This window comes from Hylobates moloch, unplaced genomic scaffold (genome assembly GCF_009828535.3).
Source record: "Hylobates moloch isolate HMO894 unplaced genomic scaffold, HMol_V3 SCAFFOLD_11, whole genome shotgun sequence".
In the NCBI taxonomy this organism is placed as follows: domain Eukaryota; kingdom Metazoa; phylum Chordata; class Mammalia; order Primates; family Hylobatidae; genus Hylobates; species Hylobates moloch.
Window position 1 is genome coordinate 25,316,952 of NW_026652286.1, and position 23,974 is coordinate 25,340,925.

Below are 23,974 nucleotides of genomic sequence, written 5' to 3' on the forward strand. Positions count from 1 at the left end.
ATAAATACATGGTCTAATTATGTTTTTATCTCTGTAAATGTGTTTAAAATTTGTATTTTTATATCTTTGTGTCTAGGTATAATAAAAACAAAATACTCCCAAAGAAATTCTCAAAAAAGGTTCTCAAAAAAATGTACTGCAGTATAAGAGTATTATAAAAACCACTCATGAATATATTTAAAATCCTAGATGAAATGGATCAATTCCTAGAAAAATACAAACACAAGAATAAATAGAAGATTTAAGCAAAACAATAAAACTAAAGAAATGGAAACGGTGGTCAAAAACCTTACCACTCACAGACGTTCTCACAAAAGCCAGATGGTTTTACAGGTGAGTTACCAAATTTTCAATTCTTATTCAAGTTGTTCCTAAACTTTTACCCACCATAGCTGCATCTGCACACAGTACTCACCACAAAAGGAGGTGGTTGCCAGTCTACTCCTCTCTAGAGGTGGGGCCCATTTGCTCCATATACCATGACATGCTGGGTAGGTAACACCCTGTGATGGGGGAAGATAGGCATCACTGTCACCATTTAGGATCAAGAGTCTTTTTAGTATCCTGTTCAAATCCTCCCTGCCCTTCAGACTTCTTTCCATCTCATTTTTTTTTTTTTCTGATTAAGGTAAAAGAAAAGACTGTATATTAATCAATGTATCTGCAATTCTGAACAGTTTGAAAAAATTTGGGAGATCATTTTGTAGGGCATTAAATTCAGTAAATCCCAAATATAAATATCTATACAGAGAAAAGTGAAGTTTGGATCCTTGGAGCTCACACTTTCTGAAAGCAGTGTCTAAAATTTAAGACCTTTAAAATATTTAATCTTTTTTATTATTTTGAACCTATCTTTTTTTTTTGGAAGGCGAGTGGGTTTTTTGGTTTTGTTTATTATTATTATTATTATTTTTTAAGTTCTGGGGTACATGTGCAGGATGTGCAGTTTTGTTACATAAGTAAATGTGTGCCGTGGTGGTTTACTGGACCTATCAACCCATCACCTAGGTATTAAGCCCAGCATTCATTAGCTCTTTTCCCTAATGCTCTCCCTACCTTGCCCTTCCCCGGTAGGCTGTAGTGTGTGTCGTTCCCCTCCCTATGTCCATGTGTTTTCATTGTTCATCTCCCACTTATAAGTGACAACACGCAGTGTTTGGTTTTCTGTTCCTACATTAGTTTGTTGAGGATAATGGCTTCCAGCTCCATCTGTGTCTCTGCAAAGGACATGATCTCATTCCTTTTTATGACTGCATAGTATGAGAAAAGGTTTTTTTTTTTTTAGTGTCTTAATATTTTACATTATTTATCTATTTCCATTATACTCCGTGGAAAGAGAAGGGGAAATTGGTAAGCCGAACTCGAGTTTTTAAGTGGGATTCTTTCAAAGTCTGCAGGCTGATGGAGCAAGGGTTGATCATTAGAATTGGATGCCTCAAAAATGCATTCAATGAAATGTTTCAGTGAAATCTCATATCATGATTCAAGGCCATCAGGAACTTAGTATAAAACTCCCAAGATATTAATTCATGGTTGTCACCAGCAAAGGACAAACTCTAAAATTCTTATCATGACACATTAACAAAAGTCCCTGTTTTTTAAGTCAAATAGGCATTAAAATATTTCTTTAATCCCACTCAATTCTAGAGAGAAGGAGGTAAGCAGTGACGTTCATAGTTTCATATCACTTATGGACAAAATATCTGATTGTCTAACATTTGCAGTGTTTCATTTTTTGTTTTTACTCTATTTAGATACAACCTAATACAATATATCTATTTATAGATAAAGACAAAGATAAACTGGTGGTTCTCAAATAAATGCCAATCTTAAAAAGGCTTCACCCTGAAGTTACATACTTCAACAAGTCCTTGCAGTATTCTGACAAAGATGACACATCCATAATGCACTCTGGCTGCTGATGGAATTAGCATATTTAGGGTAGAGGTAAGAAGTATGGCAGCTCCGAAAACCCTGAAATAGAAAAGATGCGAACACTGTTTAAATGATTCAGCATCTTACATATACATATCTAAATTTCTCAGGTGAAGTTAAACATTTAAAGTAATACAAAAATTGCCAATAATTTTAAGGTAGATTGTTTTTTCTAATATATGTTCTGGACTTGACAGGCTAGCCATTGTAAATACATACATGGGCCATCTAGAAATTCTATATTTGATGCATCAAAAAATAAAAGGAGTCAATACATTTGGTTATACTATTATTTTCTTTATAGACTTAATTACAAATTGTAAATATTTAATAAACCAATATATGTTTTGGACTCTATTTCATTCTACGATGTAAACTGCTTAAGGGTAAGAGCTTGTTTTTCGCATCCATTGTATCCTTGACACTTAGCACAGTGCCTGACACACAGGTGGTAATAACTGAAGAGTTACTGGAAATAATGAATGCATAAATAAAGTTATTCCTCACATTACACAACTACTTGTAGCTTTCCTAGAAGCTGCACATACATAGAAATTTTATAAATGAACTCATATTTTAAATGTCCCAAGAAGTCTCTTGATTAAATCCCTTAGCACATGTTCTCGAAATAATGTAAATAATTATACTTAGTATATCTCTCTCAGGTTTCTCATTTTCTTCTTCTGTTTGAGACACATCTCGAGCAACCTACATACAACCATTCAAGAAAAAAAATGCTAGAAACGTAATGCTAAAGCTTTTATCCATCTACAAGTAAAAATTCCATTCCACTCCTTCGTTAAAGAAAGAAAAAAAAATCTTCTGGTCGGGTGCAGTGGCTCACGCCTGTAAACCCAGCACTTCTTCAGGAGGCCAAGGCGAGTGGATCACAAGGTCAGGATCTCAAGACCTGTCTGGCCAACATAGTGAAACCCCATCTCTACTACACAAAATACAAATAATTAGCTGGTTGTGGTGGTGTGCGCCTGTAATCCCAGCTACTCAGGAGGCTGAGGCAGGAGAATTGCGTGAACCCAGGAGGCAGAGGTTGCAGTGAGCCAAGATCGCACCATTGCATCCAGGGCGGGCAACAGTGTGAGACTCTGTCTCAAAAAACAAACAAACAAACAAACACTTCTATAATGTTTATACCAAGTAAGAAAAGTATTCCTTTAGCTCGGTTACTTTATAACTATTCCCTTGCAAAGATGTTTTGAGACATGCTAACTCCAATGAGCTAATCTATATATTTTAGGCAAAATTTATCAAGTCAAACATGAGCCTTAAATTCAGTCAATGTTGGTTGCCTCATAGAAGCTCTAATCTTTCTTGTGGGCACTTTCAAATGTTACTGTTAAAGACCTGGATTTCTGAAAAGGACTCTCTATGATTATTATTAATCTGCTACAGAAAGGTGAGAAATGACATCACAAACAGCAGTGAATTAAAACTTTTTCTATTGATTATATACTGGTCAAATAATTTTGTGTAAAAATATATGTAGCCTGTATCCGCCTTCCCTTAGTGGCTTCTCTCCACTGAGATAAATGATCACTCATGAAGTGAATATTCTGCTCCATTCTACCTCTGTGCTGTTTGCCCAAAATAGATGTCCTTTTGTTTTAAGCCAAAGATAATTTTGCATGCTAAGGTTTGAGGAAAAACTTTTATCCAGGTTTATCCAATATGTGGGTCTTATTTTATTATAATTGTTTTAGAGGTATGATGCATAAATTTTATTTTCTGTGAATGTAACATTCTATCATCACTGTCTCTTCTTTTTTGAAGTGCTTGTAAGTACGATTGTCTCGTTATAAGCTGGTCAGAGATGAATATTACCCATTCTTTAGCTTAGTTTCTTAACCTCTTCATGATTGAAATTTGGGCGTAGATAACCCTTTGTTGCGGAGTGCTGTCCTGTGTACTGCATGACGATTAGCACCATCTCTGGTATTTATTCACTAGATGCCAGTAGCACACACCCCTCCTCTAAGTTATGGCAACCAAAAATGTCTTCAGTAATTGTCAAATGTTCCCTGTGAGAAAAATCACCCCCTTAGTAAAGCTGAATCAAGTATGAATTATTTGTTGAATGTACACTATAGTCAGAGCTAAATTTAATGAGTGCTTATTCGACTTGCTAGATAACATATTAACACTTCACATGCCATAAACTCCACAAGCACTTAACAACCCAGTGACATGGGTATTATATTATTCATATACCAATGTTATAGATGGAGAAACTAAACCTAAGATAAGTAAAATCACTAGTTCAGGTGGTTAACTAGTTTTAAATAGAGGAAACCTGTTTCAGAGACAGTTCTGTTTTATTTAAAACCCAATGAGTTTTGCCACTAGGATTTATACCTGATTATGCATATACTAGGTTGTTAGTAATATACTTCAGCATTCAAACTGTAAATTTAAATGATAATCTTTACAAAGTCACTTTATATCACACTATTATTTCTGAAATAAAATGCCGATAGATTACTTTTAATGTTTACTTTTCATTCTTGCTCTGAATAATGTTTCTAATTATATAATATCATGGCATAATTGAAGTGGTTTTAATTTTAAGTTCCTTAATTTCTGCATAGTCTTACTCTGTCACCCAGGCTGGAATGCAGTGGCACTATCTTTGCTCACTGTAACTTCTGCCTCCTGGGTTCAAGCAATTCTTATGCCTCAGCCTCCTGAGTAGCTTGGAGTACAGGCTCACACCACCATGCCCAGCTAATTTTTTGTATTTTTAGTAGAGACTGGGTTTTGCCAGGTTGACAAGGCTGGTCTTGAACTCCTGACCTCAAGTGATCCACCCGCTTCAGCTTCCAAAAGTGCTGAGATTAGAGGTGTGAGCCACCATGCCTGGCCTCTTAATTTCTTTATCTATCCTTTTTTTCATTATTAGTGGGCACTTCACCTCAAAATCCATTGAATTCCCTGTAACTAGTTAAGAATTCATCAAACTTTACAAATCTCATCTTCTTATTTAATTTTATATAATTGTTATCCTAATTAATATCTAAGTAATTAAAATTCTGATTATCAAAATTCTTGCCCTAAATGGAAAGCCTTTACACCTTGTCTTGCCACACAGCCAAAACTGAAGCAGCCTCCCCATTCAATATTCATTCATGCATTTACACTTCAAACTTCTGTGAGACTATATTCACAGGAGAGTATTGTGTGGAGGAGAAGGTAAGATTTACAGGTCATTTACTGTAATTTCTCCATTTATATTGACTCATTTAATCCTCACAACAACTCTCTGAGTTTAAATAAGGAAATTGAAACAAAGTGTGGCCAAGATTAAAAGCAAGTAGTAAAGCTCAGATTTAAATCCAGGGCTCTCTGACATGAAAATCTGTGTTCTTTCATTCACATGATGTCAGCAGACACTTAGAAAAAGAAGAGGATGGACCTCAGTGTAGTAGGAGAGGGAGAGACCAGTAGTCCAGAGACAATGTATGCCAAAGGCCACAACAGAAGTACAGATAGACAACAACAGAGGAAAACATTCATCTCAGCTGAGTTGACCAAGTCACAAACCTTTGGTAGGGAAACTTTCAAAGATTAATATAAAAAAGAAGAAAGACTTTCCAAAAACAAGGAATGGCTCAGCAAAGCTTCGCAAATGGAAGAGGGTACTTTCTGTACCAGAAACTAAGGAAGTATTGAAAATGGCTGAACATAGTGGCTCAGGTGCTTAGGAGAAGGAAAAACATCTAGAGTGGGATGCTGGATGAGGAGGCTTTGAGGAAGTGTTAGATAGTCCAAGAAGGTGAAGGGTGAAATCCATCAGTCTGTGACATCTTGGAAATTACTGAGTCTGGGGTGACCACAGAGGGTGACAATTATGCCCCTAAAGTGAGGTAAGTGTGAAGATTAGTGGGATTGAGGGGAGAGGGATCTAAAAGCCAGGACGCAGGAGGTAGTTAACAACCACCGAAGTTCAAGCAGGATGATGGCTTGCAGAGGAGCAAGGGGTCAAAGTCACTAATGGTAGGAGAGGGTGGGGGGAAAGGCTGATATAATGCTACAGAAATTTTTGTAGGACCCCAGCTTTGTCACTTAATAATTATGTAACTAGTACATTGTTTAACTTCCCTAAACTTCTGCTTCCTTGTCCTTAAAAACGACATCAGTAGGTAATGGTTCAGAGCATGGATTCTTGAGCCAGACTATCTGGGTTCACAGTTCATCTGGCACTTATTACTTGAGTGACCTTGAGCACTTTATGTAACTTTCTGTTCCTCATTTCTCATCTAAACAATGGGAATATTAACAGAACCTATGAGTTATTTGAAGTAAAACAACCAGAAGAATGGCTGGCACACTCTAAGCATTTAAAGAATGTTGGAACTTGCATGGTAATACTACTAATGTATTGTATCTCTTAAGATTACTGTTAGGCTAAATAGAATTATGTACCTAAAGGACTTAGTCTGATGCTTGACATATGACAATAAATTCATAACTATGAGCTAGACAGGTAGAGACTGTAATTGTCAATTGTTATTGAATTGTTAGTGTGGATATCACTTCTAGATTCTCATTTTTACTGAACAACAATATTAGAAAGCTCTTACTGCTATCTTTACTTCACAGACGGTGTAACCATGCCCGAGTGAGTAAAAATAACTTGCCAACAACATATAGATAGTAAGTAGAGAACTATGGTTTACATTACTTATCTGTTGTAGATCCTGGATATCTGACCACTAAGATCTACTTACTGTAATAGCAGCAGAATGAGTACTGGCATTAGCAATGCCAACAGCAATATATAAAATAACATAAATTTTGAAGATGAAAATGTTATTGAAGGAGGGATGGTAGTAGCAGTGGGAAGTGAAAGCAGAGTTCTACCCTGTCTCTCCTATGTTTTGAAGTAAGTAGTTAAATGGAGAGGCTCATTTATGAAAGTTTTGTATTTTCTTAAACAAAGTATAGGTTTCAAAAAGAAATGAAAGAAGTAGTGGAGCTGAATATGAAAAATAATTTTAAGAATATAAAATTGCCAGGCGCGGTGGCTCACGCCTGTAATCCCAGCATTTTTGGGGGCCGAGGTGGGTGGATCGCCTGAGGTCAGGAGTTCAAGACCAGCCTGACCAACATGTTGAAACCCTGTCTGTACTAAAAACACAAAAATTAGCTGGGTGTGGCAGTGGGCACCTGTAATCTCAGCTACTCAGGAGGCTGAGGCAGGAGAATCACTTGAACCCGGGAGGCGGAGGTTGTGGTGAGCCGAGATTGCGCCACTGCACTCCAGCCTGGGCAACAAGAGTGAAATTCTGTCTCGAAAAAAAAAAAAGAAAGAAAAAGAATATAAATTGTTTAGCACAGTAGTTTCTAGACTTTCACATGCGTGATATAAACCTGGGGCTTGGCCGGGCGTGGTGGCTCACGCTTGTAATCCCAGCACTTTGGGAGGCCGAGGCGGGTGGATCACGAGGTCAGGAGATCGAGACCACGGTGAAACCCCGTCTCTACCAAAAAATACAAAAAATTAGCCGGGTGTGGTGGCGGGCGCCTGTAGTCCCAGCTACTCGGAGAGGCTGAGGCAGGAGAATGGCGTGAACCCGGGAGGTGGAGCTTGCAGTGAGCCGAGATTGTGCCACTGCACTCCAGCCTGGGCGACAGAGCGAGACTCCGTCTCAGAGACTAAAAAAAAAAAAAAAAAAAAAAAAAAAAAAACCTGGGGCTTGTTAAAATACAGATTGCTAGGTTTCTGAGTTTCTGAGTCAGTAGATGTGTTTGGGGCCTGAGAATTTGCATTTCTAACCAGTTCCCAGGTTATTCTAGTATTGCTTATCCTGCTTTGGGAATCACTGGTTTAGCAGTACCATGCCAGGTATTCCCCCAGGACATCACAAAAGGGGCAGATATGGGGTGAAGACCCAGACCAAGAAAAAACAAAGCTGGACATAGTGGAAACAAAGGGCTTACATTTTATTATAGAGGGGAGAGGCAAGGGTAGAATAGAAACACTGCTAAAATGGAAGATGTTCTTTAAAAAACACAAATTGATATTAGATTGTTAGATCAAAAATGAAAGTGAAGTTCTCTGTTCTGCTTTTGACCATTCTTATTGACCAAATTGACTGAGCAGCTGCCATATTTTTCTTGGGGACATTTAAATAGCATGATATAATATTAGTTAAAAAGACAAGTTTCTTTTTTTATTACACTGTGAAAATCCAAATCCCAACTCCAATTTCTTGCTAAGTATGACTTTGAGCAAGTTGTCATTACTTAAATTCTTTTAACTTCATTTCTTGGTCTGTTTCTTGTAGACATTTAAATAGCATGATATAGTATTAGTTAAGAATGAGAGGTTTTTTTTTTTTTTTTTGGTTACACTGTGAAAATTCAAATTAAAATTCCAATTTCTTGCTAAGTATGTCTTTGGGCAAGTTGTCATTACTTAAATTCTCTTAGCCTCATTTCATTTCTTGGTCTGTATAATGGAAATGTTTCCATACTTCAAAAAAAGTATCATGAAGATTAAATAAATCAATTATGAAAGGGGACACTGTCTGGTCCATAATAAATGGCTTGTCAAGGTTAGCCGTTATTATACAGAAATTTCCTAATCTTTAATAGACTTTTCAAAGAATGATTATTCCGCATCTTTTTCTCCAGAATGATTTTGCACTGATTAAATAGTGTTAATTCTGTGCCCATGAACACACGGTTGTTCCATATCAGGCTAAAATTCTAGCAGCTTTCATTAAGTGTAGAAGACATGTAATGGGAATTTTATCTCCCATTCTGAATTCATACAGAATTGATTGAAATGCATCAGCCTCTTAGTCTGTGCCTCAATAGTCCATCTAAAGTATCTGATGGGAAATGACCAGAAAAGAAAATTCACAGTCTTTTTTAAATCAATAACTGTCTCAGTATCCTTCCACTTTATCCTTCAGTACTCACTCATGCCCCCACCCTCAAAAACACACCTCTTTTTCAACTAGTCTCCTCTCTCAGATATTGCTGAGCTACTGTAGATCACCTTTGTAAGACTTAACTCATGAGGCTGTACGTTCCCCAAGCCCTCCCATTATTTTTTCTCTTGGAGAGTTGGGTCCAGGTCTCCACTTCTTTAAACTCCTTGGTGCTAGCACAATGCTTTTCATATGGCATGTTCTCAGAAATGAGCATCCAATTCTTTTTGTGTAAAGACTCTCAACTGAGGGTAATTATAACTTCCTCTCCTGTGGTATATGTAGGTGATAACAGATCTTTCTTCTATGAATATTTATTTCAAGCAATTGACCATTTATTTCTGCTCTAGCTTTTAATGGGGACAGACCGCTGTTCTGGGTATCCTATCAATTCTAGGAAGCTGAGTTATTTTCATAGAATAACTGTAGGTTGAGAGCTATGGGCTATAATTTAGAGTGCTCCTGTAGATAAATCCTCACTTGAGATAGTTGCCGAGTTCAAGTACATGGCCCAGTCTGGCCTCGTTCTTACATCTTGCAAAGAACACTGGAATCCCCTGAAACTAGCAGCCATCACATTGCCTGTTACTGCCTGTTCATCACTAGATCCTCATCAGCCTCTGAAACCACTGTCTCTGAAGCTCTGCTTTCAAAATTAAATTAGGAAGTAATGCTTCAGAGCCGATATGGTGTCCTCTTAAAGAACCTCACCATTCATTAATATTTGATATAGTTATATATATTATATTATGCTTGTTTCATCATTTTTTTGGTCTGATGCTAGAAGTCAGAAGCATTAAATATATTTTCTGTATATTAACAGACAGAAGGAAATAGATTATATAACAAGAAACATTTAATGTTCATGTGAGTTTTATTATCCCTAGGATTACTCTTAACTTTCACACTTATAATTGGGTTTCACAGCACTACTGCCCTGAAAATGATGCTCATCATTAAAACGTTTTAAGGTTATTCTCTGATCAAAAGACTTGTCTAGCAATGCAAACCACACAAGTAAATCAATTCTTAAAATTGTTCCACAGGCTAGTTCTTTCCTATTGACCTAGCCCAGCACTAAATAATATAGTGATTTTTTAAGAAGCTGTAAAATACAACGTTTTTAAAGAAAACACACAGTAAAGATATTTAATAAGAAATATGTTTAGTAAAGACTGATATAATTTGAAATCAGACATCCTGGGGTCTATAACCAAGCTCTGCTTCATACCATCTAGTGGTATTTGGGAAAACGATTCTGTATTCAGTTTTCTCATGAGTAAAAGAAGTATCAGTATGCCTGCCTTCATGGTCATAAACATAGAAATAATAGGCACTGGGGACTCCAAAAGAGAAGAGTGTGAAAGTGCTTGGGGTGGTGGTGAGGGTAGAAAAATTATCTCTTAGGTATAATTATCTATGTAGGTGATGGGTACTCTAGGAACCTAAACCTCACCATTACACAATCTATCCACATGACAAGCCTGTACATGTATCCCTTGAATCTAAAATAATAATAAAAGAAAGAATGCCTGCCTTATAGAGTCATGTGCGGGATAAAGATAATGTACATTACGAATTTTGTGATATATATACTTATTATTTGATTCAATTCTAATTTCACCTGCCTCCCGAAAAAACAAAGGCAATTATGAAGATGATTTTATAATATAATTTATATATTCTCTTTCCACTCTAGAAAAAGCATTTTCTAGAAATAAATACATTTTGTAAAATTAAATATTTATTTTTTGATTTTTTAAATTGTAAAAGTAAGCTTTATATAATATCAGGCAGTATATTTATATCATTGTATATGAAAACAAACTATCAATGAAATACTCTAGCAAATTACACAATTTTTAACAATAAACTCAGTAAAACATGCCTTTCTCAGAAGAAATAAAGAAGTCACATATATATATATAGCTGAAATTGAAGTTCTAAATAGTAAGATGAATCTCAAGCAGTCTGGTATTTCATTTCACTTAAGATCTTTCTCCTTAAAATTGGCACCTAAGGTGTTAGATTTAAAACCCACTTCTGGTGTGAATATAAGTCAGAGATAGGCCATCAGTAATTGGGCTGGGGGAAAAAAGGAAAGAAATGTGCAAACTAATGTGTAAAATAATAATTTTATTATTTCTTAAGAAAAGACATAGAAATTGATGGGTGTTCTTAATTTTTCAAAGAAAAGTATTACAGTCTCTGTGAAATAAAATAAGGGCCATTTGCTTATTAAAGATGTTTTCAAAATTATAAACCATTTGAAAACCACTTAAAATTGTTGTGTTTTTTTGTGATTTCCTCTGCAGCAAATAATATTCTCAAATAAATTTGCTGATTATTATCAGGTTAAAGCCTGATTTCTATTTTTCTTCTACTTGTCACACACACATACACTTTCCTCTGCTTTTACAGTATGAAATAATCATATGTCATTATTTTATGCACACTGATGTTCTTAAATGGCAGGAAGCTCTATACCACCATAGAGATTGCCAAAATCAAGAGGTATAATAGTAATCATGACACAGAAATGTTTGGAAAGGCAAATGCAGCTGCTGAAAACCTATATCACAAACTGCGTGATGATTAGCATTCAATATGGCCCATAATGAGTTAGCTTTGAAATTCCTAGTCGTGTTTTCTATGACCCACAGCCACAAACACCCTCAAGTATCAAGCCCACCCCAAAATGATTTGCCCAGAAGAGGTGAAAAGAGCACTGGTGACTTGTCACTTCTACAGATGATGTTCATTTTCCCTAAATCAATCAATCCACTTCCATTTGGGCAGTGGATTGTGGCTTAACAGGGAACTAGTGTTCCTCACCTCAGGTGTGGAACTAATTCTTTCCTGGAGGGTCTGCAGTAGACTGACTCAGGCTGTTTAATCTATTTAATCTAATCAAATCAGGGCTTGGATATCTCCCTTTGTCACATCTGATGCCCCCACTCCCATATTAAAAAGGGAATACACAGACATGAGCCAACCCTCTGAGTCCCTTGATACATCATTAAGTTGTAAAAATGACTTCATCACTCATGACAGAGAGATTAGACAGCCCCAGTGGTAGCATATGGCAGTAGGAGCATCACTCTACCAGCTGCCCACATGACTCTCTCCTTCCTCAAATCATGTCTCTCCCCTCCAGAAGCTGCCTCTGCACTGCAGTAGCAGAATGCTGCAGCAGCAGGAAAAGCCAGAGCTAGTAAGGGGTAAGGGATTGGAGAATGAAAAGAGAGCTAGAGAAACTCGTATTGGCAAAGCACGTGCAAGCCCTTGGAGACCCCTCCCTCCTCAATCCATCTATTCATCTTATGGTAAAGGGTATTTTCTTTTGTCAGAAAAATGCAGGCTTCTCCTGCCTTACCCCAGATACCTAACCTATGAGGCCCACAATAGGAAGGCAGCTAGATGTTTGATTGGCAGCTAGATGCACGAGATAGAAAAAGTCACCTCTGGCCTTAAAAGACTGGGTGCTTATAAACCATTTCCACTGGAACGGGATGGTGGTCCCTTTCAGCAGGATTTATGTTCATAGTCTGAATTATTTTCTCACACATAAGGAATTCACAAATATTTCTCACTGGAAGGATTGAGGAACTCCTTCTTGCAATGGAGGTTGCAATGGATAGGTAAATAGAGAGGAAAAAATATTATATAGATAGACCAACAGCGTGTGCGTGTGTGTCTGCATGTGTGTGTGTTTGTGTGTGTGTGTGTGTGTGTGTGTTTGATGATGGTGCTTAGGAATTCATTTCCAATGCTTATTCCAACAAATAAATAAAGCACATCTTTATTGTTTCATCTCTCTGAAGAAAAAAGACAGAACAGCACCAGTAAAATTGCTCCTTTCTGGGCTTAACACATGAAGATACTATGTTTAAAATGTCTTCTTCTCTTTTTGAAAATTATTCTAACAAGAGATTTTTCATAATTATATCAGCCATAATATTTACCTAAAGTATATTAAAATTTATTTTTATAAATACAAATGCACACTAGTAAATTTTAAAACCATGCTTTTGGGTTTGCTCACTTTTAAGTATAAATTACTTTCTATTTTATACAGCATATAAATTGAGTTGCATCAGTCAAAACCCCAAGGATAAATCCCTTCATTTCTGCAGACAAAAGTCTAATCTACACCCAGTCATGTTCAAATCTCTGCAATTGTAGTTCTAAGAGCCCAAACTGTCAAAGTGTCTGAGTGGCAGAAAAAGTTATAAATACCATGTTTTCTGCTATAGAATATCAGATTCTTTGTCTTAGTCATTATCAAGTGTGGAGTTTGCCTTTTGCAGAGAAAAGGGCGGAATCAGCTATGTTGTCGCCAAATAGCTTGGGAGCCAGTACACACACACAAAAAAAATTCAGTATGATCCTCCTGCCAAAATAAAATCTAAGGATCCCTTGGGCCCGCTAAAGGCTTCTCTCTCTAATTCACGAAATTCTTCCCTGGATTTGGGGCATGATAGATTGTAATCACTCATTCAGAGAGCAGATGGCTCAGCCTACTGCTGAAAGCAAACTTTGGAATGAAGCATATAGTAACAGAGAGAGATGTTAAATTTCATTGTAAAGGTACCTTGCCATCATGTATTAACAGACACGTGAGTTCTAGTCACAATCACTTTGTGACCTCAGATAAATCACTACTCCCTCAATTCTCTATTTCATTTCCTGCTCTGTAAAATGAAAGGGTTGGATTAGATGAGTTCTGTCCAGCAATAATATGGGTTCTTCCTGTTGTGGGGTTTACTATATGCTACAGTCAAGTGTGATCCTAAGTGTCTTATTCAAATAAAGAAGTATTTTTTCTTTAGAAAAAGCCAAGTTAGAAATTCAAGAAATACTTGAAAAGACAAAAATAAAGGATTACAGTAGGGGAAAATAAACTATAACTTTGAATACGGAAGTCTAACCTCAAGCTAAAATGCATTTCTCTAAGTATATTTGTGCTTGGCTAGAATTCAAAGATTGGATGCACTGAATCACTAGCACTCTATACACCTGGCTAAAAATATTTTTAAAACAGCTCTTTAAAGGCCTTCAAATAAAATATATGGAATTTTTAGTGAACAATAATTTCAATTTGAATAACGTACATGGGAAAATAATTTTAAAGGTAGAAATATGACTCATGAAAAAAGGCATTTTTTATCACATTAGAAATAAACCATTTGCATTACTAATGCTTCAGGTAAATTTATACAAAAATAAGCCGAATAGTCACAGAGGTTTTTTTCCTTCCATTTTTTTGTCCTAAATTTAAGATTTCATTAATACTAAATAATAACAGCAAGCAATTACCTAGTTCCAGGCACTTCAAAAAAACTTTACATATATTTAGCTGTTATGACCCACATGAGGCATGTACTTTGATTAGCCCTCCTTTACAGAAATACAAACTAAGGTGTAAAGGGGTTAAATCACATTTTATATCATTCAGTTACTAAGTAACACATTCAAGAGCCTGAACCTACAGTTTGGCTTTTAGAGCCTAAATCTTACTGCTTTTTTTTTTAAATCCCCAAACACCTTGTTGCGATATTTATTTTATTTATTTAACGAGTATTTATCATGAGTCAGGTACTCTCTGAGATGCTAGTAATACAGCAATAAAAAAAAACAACATGGGCAAAACTACCACTAGACAAACAGATAAATAAGTAAAATATTGATATGACAGGTGGTGATAAGTGCCATGTAAAAAAATAAAGCAGGGTTGAGAAATCAAGAGGACAGGAGCAGGGTATTAAAAATATTAAATAGAGTTTAAATAATATCACCACCTAAATAAAGGCAAAAACAGTTTTGTGATATAGTGCTATACATTAAACATATAATGTTCATCAAACTCCCTTTGCTGTATCTGACCTTCTATGGTTATGCCTTTTGCAAAAAAATATGTATATGTATATATTTATGTTTCATATATTTATATATATATCATATATTATATATGTATGCTATTTATGCCATTAAACACTTGTCCCGGTTCTTCACAGCAATTTAAATGCAGGGTAAAACCAGTCCTTAGGAATTTCATATTTGTAAATATCTGGATTACTGTAAACCCATGTCCTGTATTATTTCAAGACAAAAATAATTTGCCCCCTCATCTTTTTATTACCATATTAATATGTTCTCATCTTAAAACATTGAAGATTTTGTAAAGAATCTTCCTTTGACCCCCCCACCCTAAGGCCTTTCCTGGAGTTGACTAAATTCTCCAGCCCACAATGTGCAATAGCTCTTTAAGGGAAGACAAAGGAAAAAGTGATGCAAGAGACATCCCTCCTCTGAGACTGGGTTTACTCCCCTCCTGACTCTTCCAACTCCTCCTCTCAATGATCAGGAAAGTAAATGTACTTAGAATCTGAGTAGTATAAGAACCAGGAGTCTGCACTGTGACCCAGAGTGGGGCTGTCTTTGCTTAATCAATAAATTGAAGAAGCCAAATAATTGCTGTTTGTTTTTCATTGATAAATTTGCCAAGATGTGTAGCCAGGAGCCCTTCTCTCAAGTGGCTGTCTCCACACACCTCAGTTTATCTTCCTCAGTTCCACCCACAACAGTGATGGCAAACACTTTCCAAAGTGAGACTCTTTTACACCTAGAGGGAAAGGAATCTGTCCCCAATATCACATGCAAGGGAAATCTCATTCTACTCCTAAGTGATCAATATAGAGAAGCTTATGTGAATGCGTACATGATGCTTATAGGTGGAAGATTGGTTTTGCTGCTTTGTCTTTACTGTTTTTGAAAAAGAGATCATAATAGGAAATATACATCTTTCAAACAACTTGTAAAAATATCTGATTCTGTATTTATTAAAAGCCTTCTAAGGTAAAATTCTATGTAGCATTTGTAGTACTAGTTGGACATTCACCATGTTAATAATAGGGGTATCAGGACGATTAAATTTTTATCATTTTTATAATTTTTTTCTTACTAATGTGCAATACTGTTATAATCTGAAAAGAAAATGTTATACATGTTTAAAAACCATTTTCACACAAGCCTTCAACTGCATTTTGCAATGTTTTGTTATATTTTCAAAATGAAGCAAAATGTCAGAATCTTCAGGCAAGATAAGGTAGTTGATCTCTATAATTTTCTATAGGTTCATGATATTTTACAATGCATTTTTAATTTAATTTTCTCAGTAACATAGAACATAACATATCATATATGAAAATATTAAGGCCTCTCCCGTGAATACCCATTTAAAGGTAAGATTAATTTGGATCCAAATAGGAATTCCAGAAATTAAAATTTTTTTCTATAAAAAAATTAGCTGGGCGTGGTGGTGCATGCCTGTAGTCCCACTACTCGGAAGGCTGAGGCAGGAGAATCACTTGAACCCAGGAGGCGGAGGTTGCAGTGAGCCCAGATTGTGCCACTGCACTTCAGCCTGGCGACAGAGGGAGACTCCATCTCAAAAAAAAAAAAAAAAAAAATCCTTTGAGGAAAATCTACCAGATAAATTAGAACCTGGGTCAGCATCACTCTTTTCATTGCTAAACATGTCACAGATAGTAATGATTTGCTTTTTTTTAATTTAAATAATCAGAAAAACCCGTTTACTGACCTCCTAGTGTTACAAAGAGGAAAAGCTGGAGCATCCCTGGTGTTTTTTCCTGGCAGGAAAATGTTAGCATTTTAATATTTGGCAAGGTGAATATTTTGACTCTGAAAAAAACCCTTACAGTCACCACCATTACATTTTCATTTGACATCATATTGAGTTCTTGTATCATTTTTGTTTTTTGGTGAATTGTTGGATTTTTTTTCTCCTGCAGTGAAAACATTCCATGCATGTATGTTTAGGGTATCTTTCTGAGAACTTTGTTTTAATTTAGGAAATACTTTTTAGGGAAAAGAAAAGGAGTGAAGACTACATATATTGGGGATATAAAAACCAAAAATGTAACATGTTCATAATCAATAATATTTGACAGAATATTTCTTTAATTTTTGCCTAATATCAATGTTTTCTTTGATTTATCACATCCATAAAAAGGGGTTCTCTATGTAGTTAATGAGTTTCATCAAGTGTCCATCAGCAGATGAATGGATAAATAAAATGTGGTACATACACACAATAAATTGATTTTTTTAAAAGGGACTATTTGTCTACTACTTGGTCTTAGTGTCAGCCATCCGTATGTCAAGTAAAGACGATACTCTTTAAAGGCATTATTAGGAAAAGCATTATTCCTAATGTATGGCACTCTCCTCTTGACATTTTAAAGCACTGCCCCAAAACCCTCACTCTAGGGATCCTTAAGCCTAAAATAAATTTCCAAAAATTCCTCCCCAGGCCCTGAGGACTCTGAGAAGCCTTGGGCAGAAATGACACCGCTAGTGAAAGGGCTAGTAATTGACAAAAGCCGCAGTATGGGCCCTAAGAGATGAGGTGTGCCCAGGTTACAAAGGGCCAGGTTGCATATGACCACTACTAGGGAGGTGTCAACTTCTAGTCCTCTTCCGTTAAAATGTGAGTTTTGAGTGTAGGAAGAGGAATGAAGTTTTAGGTACAATAAAGACTGGAAGTCTTTATTTGCGGTATCTAAGCAGAAAGACCAGAAAGAGCTGGTGCATGTGTTCTATGTGGGTTCAACAATTCAGACGTGAAGAGCATTTAATTTTGTTTATCAATATACACACAGTGAAGCAAAGGAAGCTGCCCCTCACCTTCTGGTGGCTAGGCGTGCCCCTCGACACCCCCACCCCATCAGTCCTTAGGTCTTATGCTTTAGGGGTGTCTCTGCAGGTGCCCTTGGTGGCGCTTCCGGGAACTGGCGCTAGGACCTTGGTTGTGGACACCGCAGCAAGGCAGGAGGCCACTGAAAGCAGCTGAGGGCTCCTCCAACCCCCGCCCCTACGCAGCTCATTAACAGGTGGAATCGCATCGCTGGTGCCTGCCCCCCTAGAAACAAATCCTTCTAACCCAGAGCACCAACTGGGCGGGTGACTGGGCCAGGCCTTCGAGGCGCCTTGCCAGGAGGTCAGACCCTCGGGGAGCCTGGGCGCCTGCGGGGAGTGCAGGAAAGAGCGCAGCATCTGCCGTTCCGCACCCCTTTGTGCACTCAGGCGCACTGTCCCTGCTCTGCCTGCTCCCGTCTGTCCTCAGCTCCTGTCAGGCCATACAGCACGTCGATTATTTCGCCAAAAGCAAGTTCAGCCACAGCAGAGGGAAGGAGGCCGCGTGCGCGGGTCCCAGAGAGCCTACATTCTTTTAGGCGACTAATTCAGGAAGGAGTCACCAGCAGCTCCAGCCCTGAGAGAGTGTGTCAAGGGACTAGAAGACTTCGCCCGGGACTCCTCAAACCCTTCTGGGCTGTTGTCTCTGCTCCAGCTTCTGCTGCCCCTTCGGGGGAAACAAACACCACGCCCTGAGCCCCAGTCCCGCCTGGCGCATTACCTGTTGGCTGCCAGCCGAGACGCGATGTAGCCTCCCGGAATCTGGGTGATGATGTAGCCCCAAAAGAAGGAACCGTGGATCATCCCCACGGTTTCCGGGTCCCAGTTGAATTTGGCTTTCTATGGAGGAGTAGGAAAAAAAGCGTGAAGGGAAAGAGTAGAGTCAGTGCCAAAGGCTCACTTTCAGCGGTTCACAAGCCAAAAAGCCCCCAAGGCTTGGGCGCTTCATGCATGCTGGGGATAAGAGTGGCTTCATTTTCGTTTCCTAATAAAATTGCCTCTTGCAACGAAAAAACCTTGCTCATTAACAAAATGTATTGTGATTAATAGTGAGGCCAGGCGCACTGGCTTTGCTCCCCGACTGCTGTCAGGCAAATCGAATCATCTGAATGAAGGAGAAATCTAGAGGGCCCCCGTCTTGGAAATTCGGATTCCCCATGAAGAGATTTGTTAGCCAGATGTGGAGACGCCCGGCAGGGGTCCACTTAACGAATCCGGCCAATGCGGACGCAGTAGTGTAGTGACTTCCAACCCTGGAGACTTAAATAGGGAAATTCTGGGGAAGGAAAGTGGGGAGCGAAGGGTGAAAGGTGCAGGCTCTTAGTGGCTAAGAGAAAGTGTGTCCCCACAAATGGGGATGGATATGGGCCTGAAGGGTTTGGAGTAGTCGGTGAATTGGGAAGATAAAGGAAGAGGGAGTCATTGCTCAGGGGTTTTAATAAATACGGGGCAGGAGTATTTCTGAAGATGGAGGTCTAATTCCGCCCTGATCAGCCTGGGTGACTCCCCGAAGGGAACCTCAAGGTAAACTGGGGCGCAATATTTACGTCCGAAAGGTGGGAGCGCGCTTTTCTCGCCTGAGAACTGGGGACCCTTTTTCTCCTTTAAATAATATTTTGACACCCAGCGGATTTTGCAAGGTGTCCCGGATTCCAAGAGTCTTTCCCAGTTTCTCCACTCAACCCCTGCTTAGTCTGATTTACGGCAGCTGGGGTTTCTAAGAAGGAAGTCTGGACTCAGGGGTTCTGTGACCTTGACGTGACCCTCCCCACTCTGGGCGCGACTCCCTGCCACCCTGGGACCCTCTTACGTTGTGGCTCCTCCTGGAGGAGGTAAACCTTCCGAAAGACCCCTCAGCTGAACCTGCTGATATGAACACAGCTGATTTTGTTTTCCAGTTTGTTTCATTGTGAATATTAAGAATGCTTTGGCCGGGATTGAATGAAGTCCTGGGAAAACTATAATTAATATGCTACACTATTCATCCAAGTAAAACAAACACACTTCTATTTAGACTTAGTGGACATTGCTAGTCACCAACGTCTTGTATTAAGTCACAGTTCACAAAACCTTGTGAGCTAGACCCTCTTTTCCACTTTGAGGATGAGGAAGGGAAGGCCCAGACAGCAGAGCGAAAAGGGAACTGATAACACTACTGGGGTCCATTCTAGAACGGCAGAGCTAGAGAGGAGCTTAGGGAGCACCCAAACCTTCCTGTCAGTGGGGGGAAAACGGGGCTCAAACAGGAGATGTGGTTTTGCGACGCCGCATGGCCGAAGGGCAGGAGCCAGGGTGGCCAGACGTTGCCCACCTCCTTGATGACCTTGCCCCCGCGGTGGATGGTGCTGTTGTTGACCATGTCCACAATGGCCACGCCCAGGTTGCAGCGGATACCGAAGGAGATGCAGAAGCCCAGGCCGCTCATGATGGCGATAATGTAGCGGCGCGGCAGGCCGAAGCACGTGCAGTCGCACAGGGGCGCCTTCCTCTCCGGCACCTCTAGGGGCTTCCCATCCTCCGTCAGCTCGATTGTCTCTCCGGTGTCTTGCTTCTTCTCCAGCACCCTGCGTGGCAGAGCAGGGGCGAGTCAAGGACGTGGCGGCTTAGGCACCCCCGACGTTGACCCATTCCCATTTTTCAGGACCCGTCGGGGTTGGGAGGAGGGCCGTCGACCTCGCCCCACCGTAGGGGATTAGGGTGGTGGGGTGACACCAAGCTGCAAGACCTCCCAGGCTCTCTCACATTCTGCAGGTGCCCTTGGCCGCGGCGGCGGCGTCTCTTCAACTTTAACACCTTTAGGCCCAAGGTAGCGAGTCCCCATCTCCACCCCTGGGTGCTCTGATTCAGACACACAGGCCGCTTGGGCCTGACTTTCTTGCAGGGTCTGCATTTTGTGAGGGCAGGGGTTACCAGCGCCTCCTCTGCACCTGAGTAGGCGCCTCCCACTCCTACCCGCGCCCAGCAGGGCTTTACCCTGACTATCGCGGTGTCCTCCTGCAACACAGCATCAGAGGGCTGCTCCGCTGCAGGCGGGCCAACTAGAGAGCCTTTTCCACCGCGCTGCCTTTTCCGTTTCTAACAAGTTGAAGCTTTCCAGGTTGACGATGCTCGTATTCCGCCCCCCAACCCACTCCCTGAGCTGAGCCTGGAGCACCCCCTGGACTAAGGCCTCTCTAGGCTAGTGCCTGTGCGTGCGGAGAAGGCCTGAGAGCTCTCGCCTTCATGCACTCTCCTTCCCCTTCATCCCGCCCCAGGGTTCTAGTTCAATGCTTACTCCCCTGTTACACTTCTTACTATTTTTTTTCCTTACTCGAGTTGGAGACAAAAGGCTCCACAGCATATGGCCGACACCTAAGCTTCCTACTGCCAGAACATGAATAATTAATTATTCACAATCTTGCGTCATTACTATCTCTCTTACAAACACCGAAAAATGTCAAGGGTCCATTTCCCAAGACGCAAAATGCGACTCCCAGATATACAAAGACTCCCCCAAATCAACTTTTGTAAGATATTCCACATCAAAGGGGAAGATCTCACTTAAACATTTGTTTTTGCATAGTGTTTCATAAGACTTCAACCATCAATTCATTCTTGGCTTTGGTCCTTGGGAGAAGGGACAAATGAAAAGGGGAACGCAGAGAAAACGAATGGTTTTACTAAAAGGTGTTAGTGTTCTAGTCTACAACACATTCATGAAATTTCTATTAACAACAAACAAACAAACAAAAGGAATGTATAAGGTAACATCTCTGTATGTAGCCCCTTGCGATTGATACTTTCGATATTTAAACAAAGAGCCTCTCCATTTACAATTTGCAGATATTTTTTTCCAATCTACCATGTAATTGCTTTTCACCTGTGCCGTTTTGAGTGCTATGTGCACACCCAATTGTTTTCACACACTCAGGTAAAGCAAGTGAAATTTTTAAACTAATTTCAAATATGCATAGCTTGGAATACTGCTGTCAAGCAGTTTGAGGCCACCAGAAGAAAAATGTCAGGCTTCCGAATTCTATAAAATAGCACCTGGAAAATAAGTTATAAAAGTATTTGTGGCTAGGTTAATGTTTATTCTTAAAGTCCGATCATAATGTTGGAAAACATTGCAATTTATTTTTACTGGGAGAAAAAAATTCAGCCAATGCGATTTTTTTTTTTCTTTTCCTGCATTTGCTTCGTGTGCTCAAATATACAAAGTTGAACTCTGCACCGGATGGCAGTTGTACTGGGAAAGGACATCCTTTTCCATGGGAGCTGTGGGACTGCAGGGCCCTTGCGGTATCTACTGCCGCATAGATGCATAATCGTGCCTACATGAAGCCCTCCAAACCTGAAGAGATTTGGAAAATCTAGGAGTTGTTTGATCATTTTCTTTACATTTCTCATGCGTTTACAGAGACTTCAATTTCCCAAATATTAAAATTTGTGCTCCTTTGTAATTCTTTTTCCTTTTATGTCTGCCCTGTCGCCTTGATTTTGCTCTAATTATTAAGAAAAGCTGTATCCATGTAACGTACTTGAAATGATTTAAAGTTTTGCAAATTACAGCATAATTAGTATAGTGACTACAGGAGGATTAAATAATTAAATCATTTCTAGGACTTTCAAAGTAATGTTGCTTGTTATATTTATGGCTGTTCTTCCAGGCATTGACATTTCCTATGCAAGAAACAGACTCTAGGAGATGAAAATAATTAAAAATGCATATACATTGTTTCAGGCTCAGAGAAAGGAATTGCTTCAACTATCAATTATTGATATATTTTGATTCTTCTTCATTCAGTGCAGAAGACATATTCCACTAGGGGATTCTCTACTATGCTTTTGAAGCTGAGACCTCTCTCTCTCTCTAACATATATATATATATAAAACATAAATATATAACATATATATAACATATATATATAAACCATTACTCTTTGGAATTTCTTGTTTAATTTTTTTAGATGGTTGTGTTTTATATTCATTTTTCTGCATCAAAGGAATTTAATTCGGGGTATCTATAAGCACCAAAAGAAACGCTGTTTGAGCAGGGGCTGGCCATTTCTTAACTGTAAAGAAGATAAATCCTGTGTAGTAAAGAATAAAACCCTGCAGGCACCAAAGCAAGAATGAAACACACACACACACACACACACACACACACCAGACAGGTTCATTTAGTGCAACATTCCTGCATTAATAAGCAGGTTTCCAGAGCACCCCCGCTCCAAGCAATGGGCAACAAAAAGATTTTCCGATCATATTACAATCTTTCTGAGCCACCAGGGTTTACGGAAACGGCCCTGCAGATTTTTTCATGCTGAGCCCCAGGTAAGCAAGTGTTTGCTTTGTCTTACCTGTAGATCTGGCCGAGGGATTTTCCAGCAAAATTCTTTAGCCCCTCTTTTCCCGGGGCCAAAATCCTTTGTTTTACGGATTCCATTCTTGCAAAGATTGTTGTCAGTTCTTGCCAGATTTAAATAGTGATCGCTAGGAAAGGCGAGGATTGCGCATATTGTCTTAATCTCTTAAAGTAGTTGTGGGCTTCTCCTTCTCAGTAGAATGGTAGTGGCTTGCCTCCAGCAAGAGTGAGAGTGAGAGAAGGGAGGGAGAGTGAGAATGAGAATACAACAGAATAGCTGCATGCAACCCACGGGTTTCCTAATAGGAGAGTTGGTAGACACAATCAGAAAGTCTCATTGGAAGGGGAGGATCCGGTGGCAAAGGGCGCAAGCAGTGCCATGGTATTTGGGTAGATGCGGTTGAGTCCTTGTCCTGGAAGTCGGTCAGCTGAAAAACAGTGTAAATTCCCGGTTTTGAAGACTTACTGCTCTCAAATCTGCTGGCTTTTAAACGGAGGGGCCGGAATATCACAGAAGCCTGGGTAACAGCAAAGTCAAAAGAATGGTACTTTAAAAAAATGGTGTCTTTGCTGTAAGGAGCACAGCATATTCAAAACTCATGGGAGCATCTCAGGTCTCAGGTGAGCAATGCTGCTATTAGTTTTTCCTCTCTGCCCGTGATCTCCTCCCATCACGCCAGCGTAACTCTGCTCTGCGGTAGAGTCAAATTAAGATGGAGAAGGCTTGCTGCTCTTTAAGGACGTGAGTAAATAAAAGATACACAGTTCTGATTTGGGCAGCCTCAGGGAAGATTTTTTTTTCAGCAGCTGACAGCGCCCGTCTGGGCGGGTCTCGTTACAATAGTTCAGCACCACGGACAGAGTAAGTCTCAGGGAAAAGGGACTCTTCTTTTGGCTAGCTAGGTTGCCAACTTTCTAGCGGAGCTGGGCGGATCGCCCTGACCAAGGACCATACTGGGGCTCTTCAGGAACGGATGCTATGGAAACCATGTGGGAAGATGTCATCATCTCCAGAGTTTG

General features: G+C 39.4%; 1 protein-coding gene across 2 annotated transcripts in view; it reads right to left on the bottom strand.

The window, feature by feature from the left end:
- Positions 1-23,309, bottom strand: part of SLC17A6 (solute carrier family 17 member 6) — a 41,344-nt gene extending 18,035 nt beyond the window's left edge. For both annotated transcript variants that reach the window (XM_032166400.2, XM_058446578.1), the window contains exons 1-5: positions 22,950-23,309; positions 19,918-20,170; positions 18,328-18,446; positions 1,860-1,974; positions 416-503 (exon numbers count right to left, since the gene is read on the bottom strand). In XM_032166400.2, coding sequence (XP_032022291.1) covers positions 416-503; positions 1,860-1,974; positions 18,328-18,446; positions 19,918-20,170; positions 22,950-23,035 — 661 coding nt within the window. In that variant the 5' untranslated portion in view covers positions 23,036-23,309. The remainder of the gene's footprint in view (positions 1-415; positions 504-1,859; positions 1,975-18,327; positions 18,447-19,917; positions 20,171-22,949) is intronic.
- Positions 23,310-23,974: the final 665 nt, after the last annotated feature.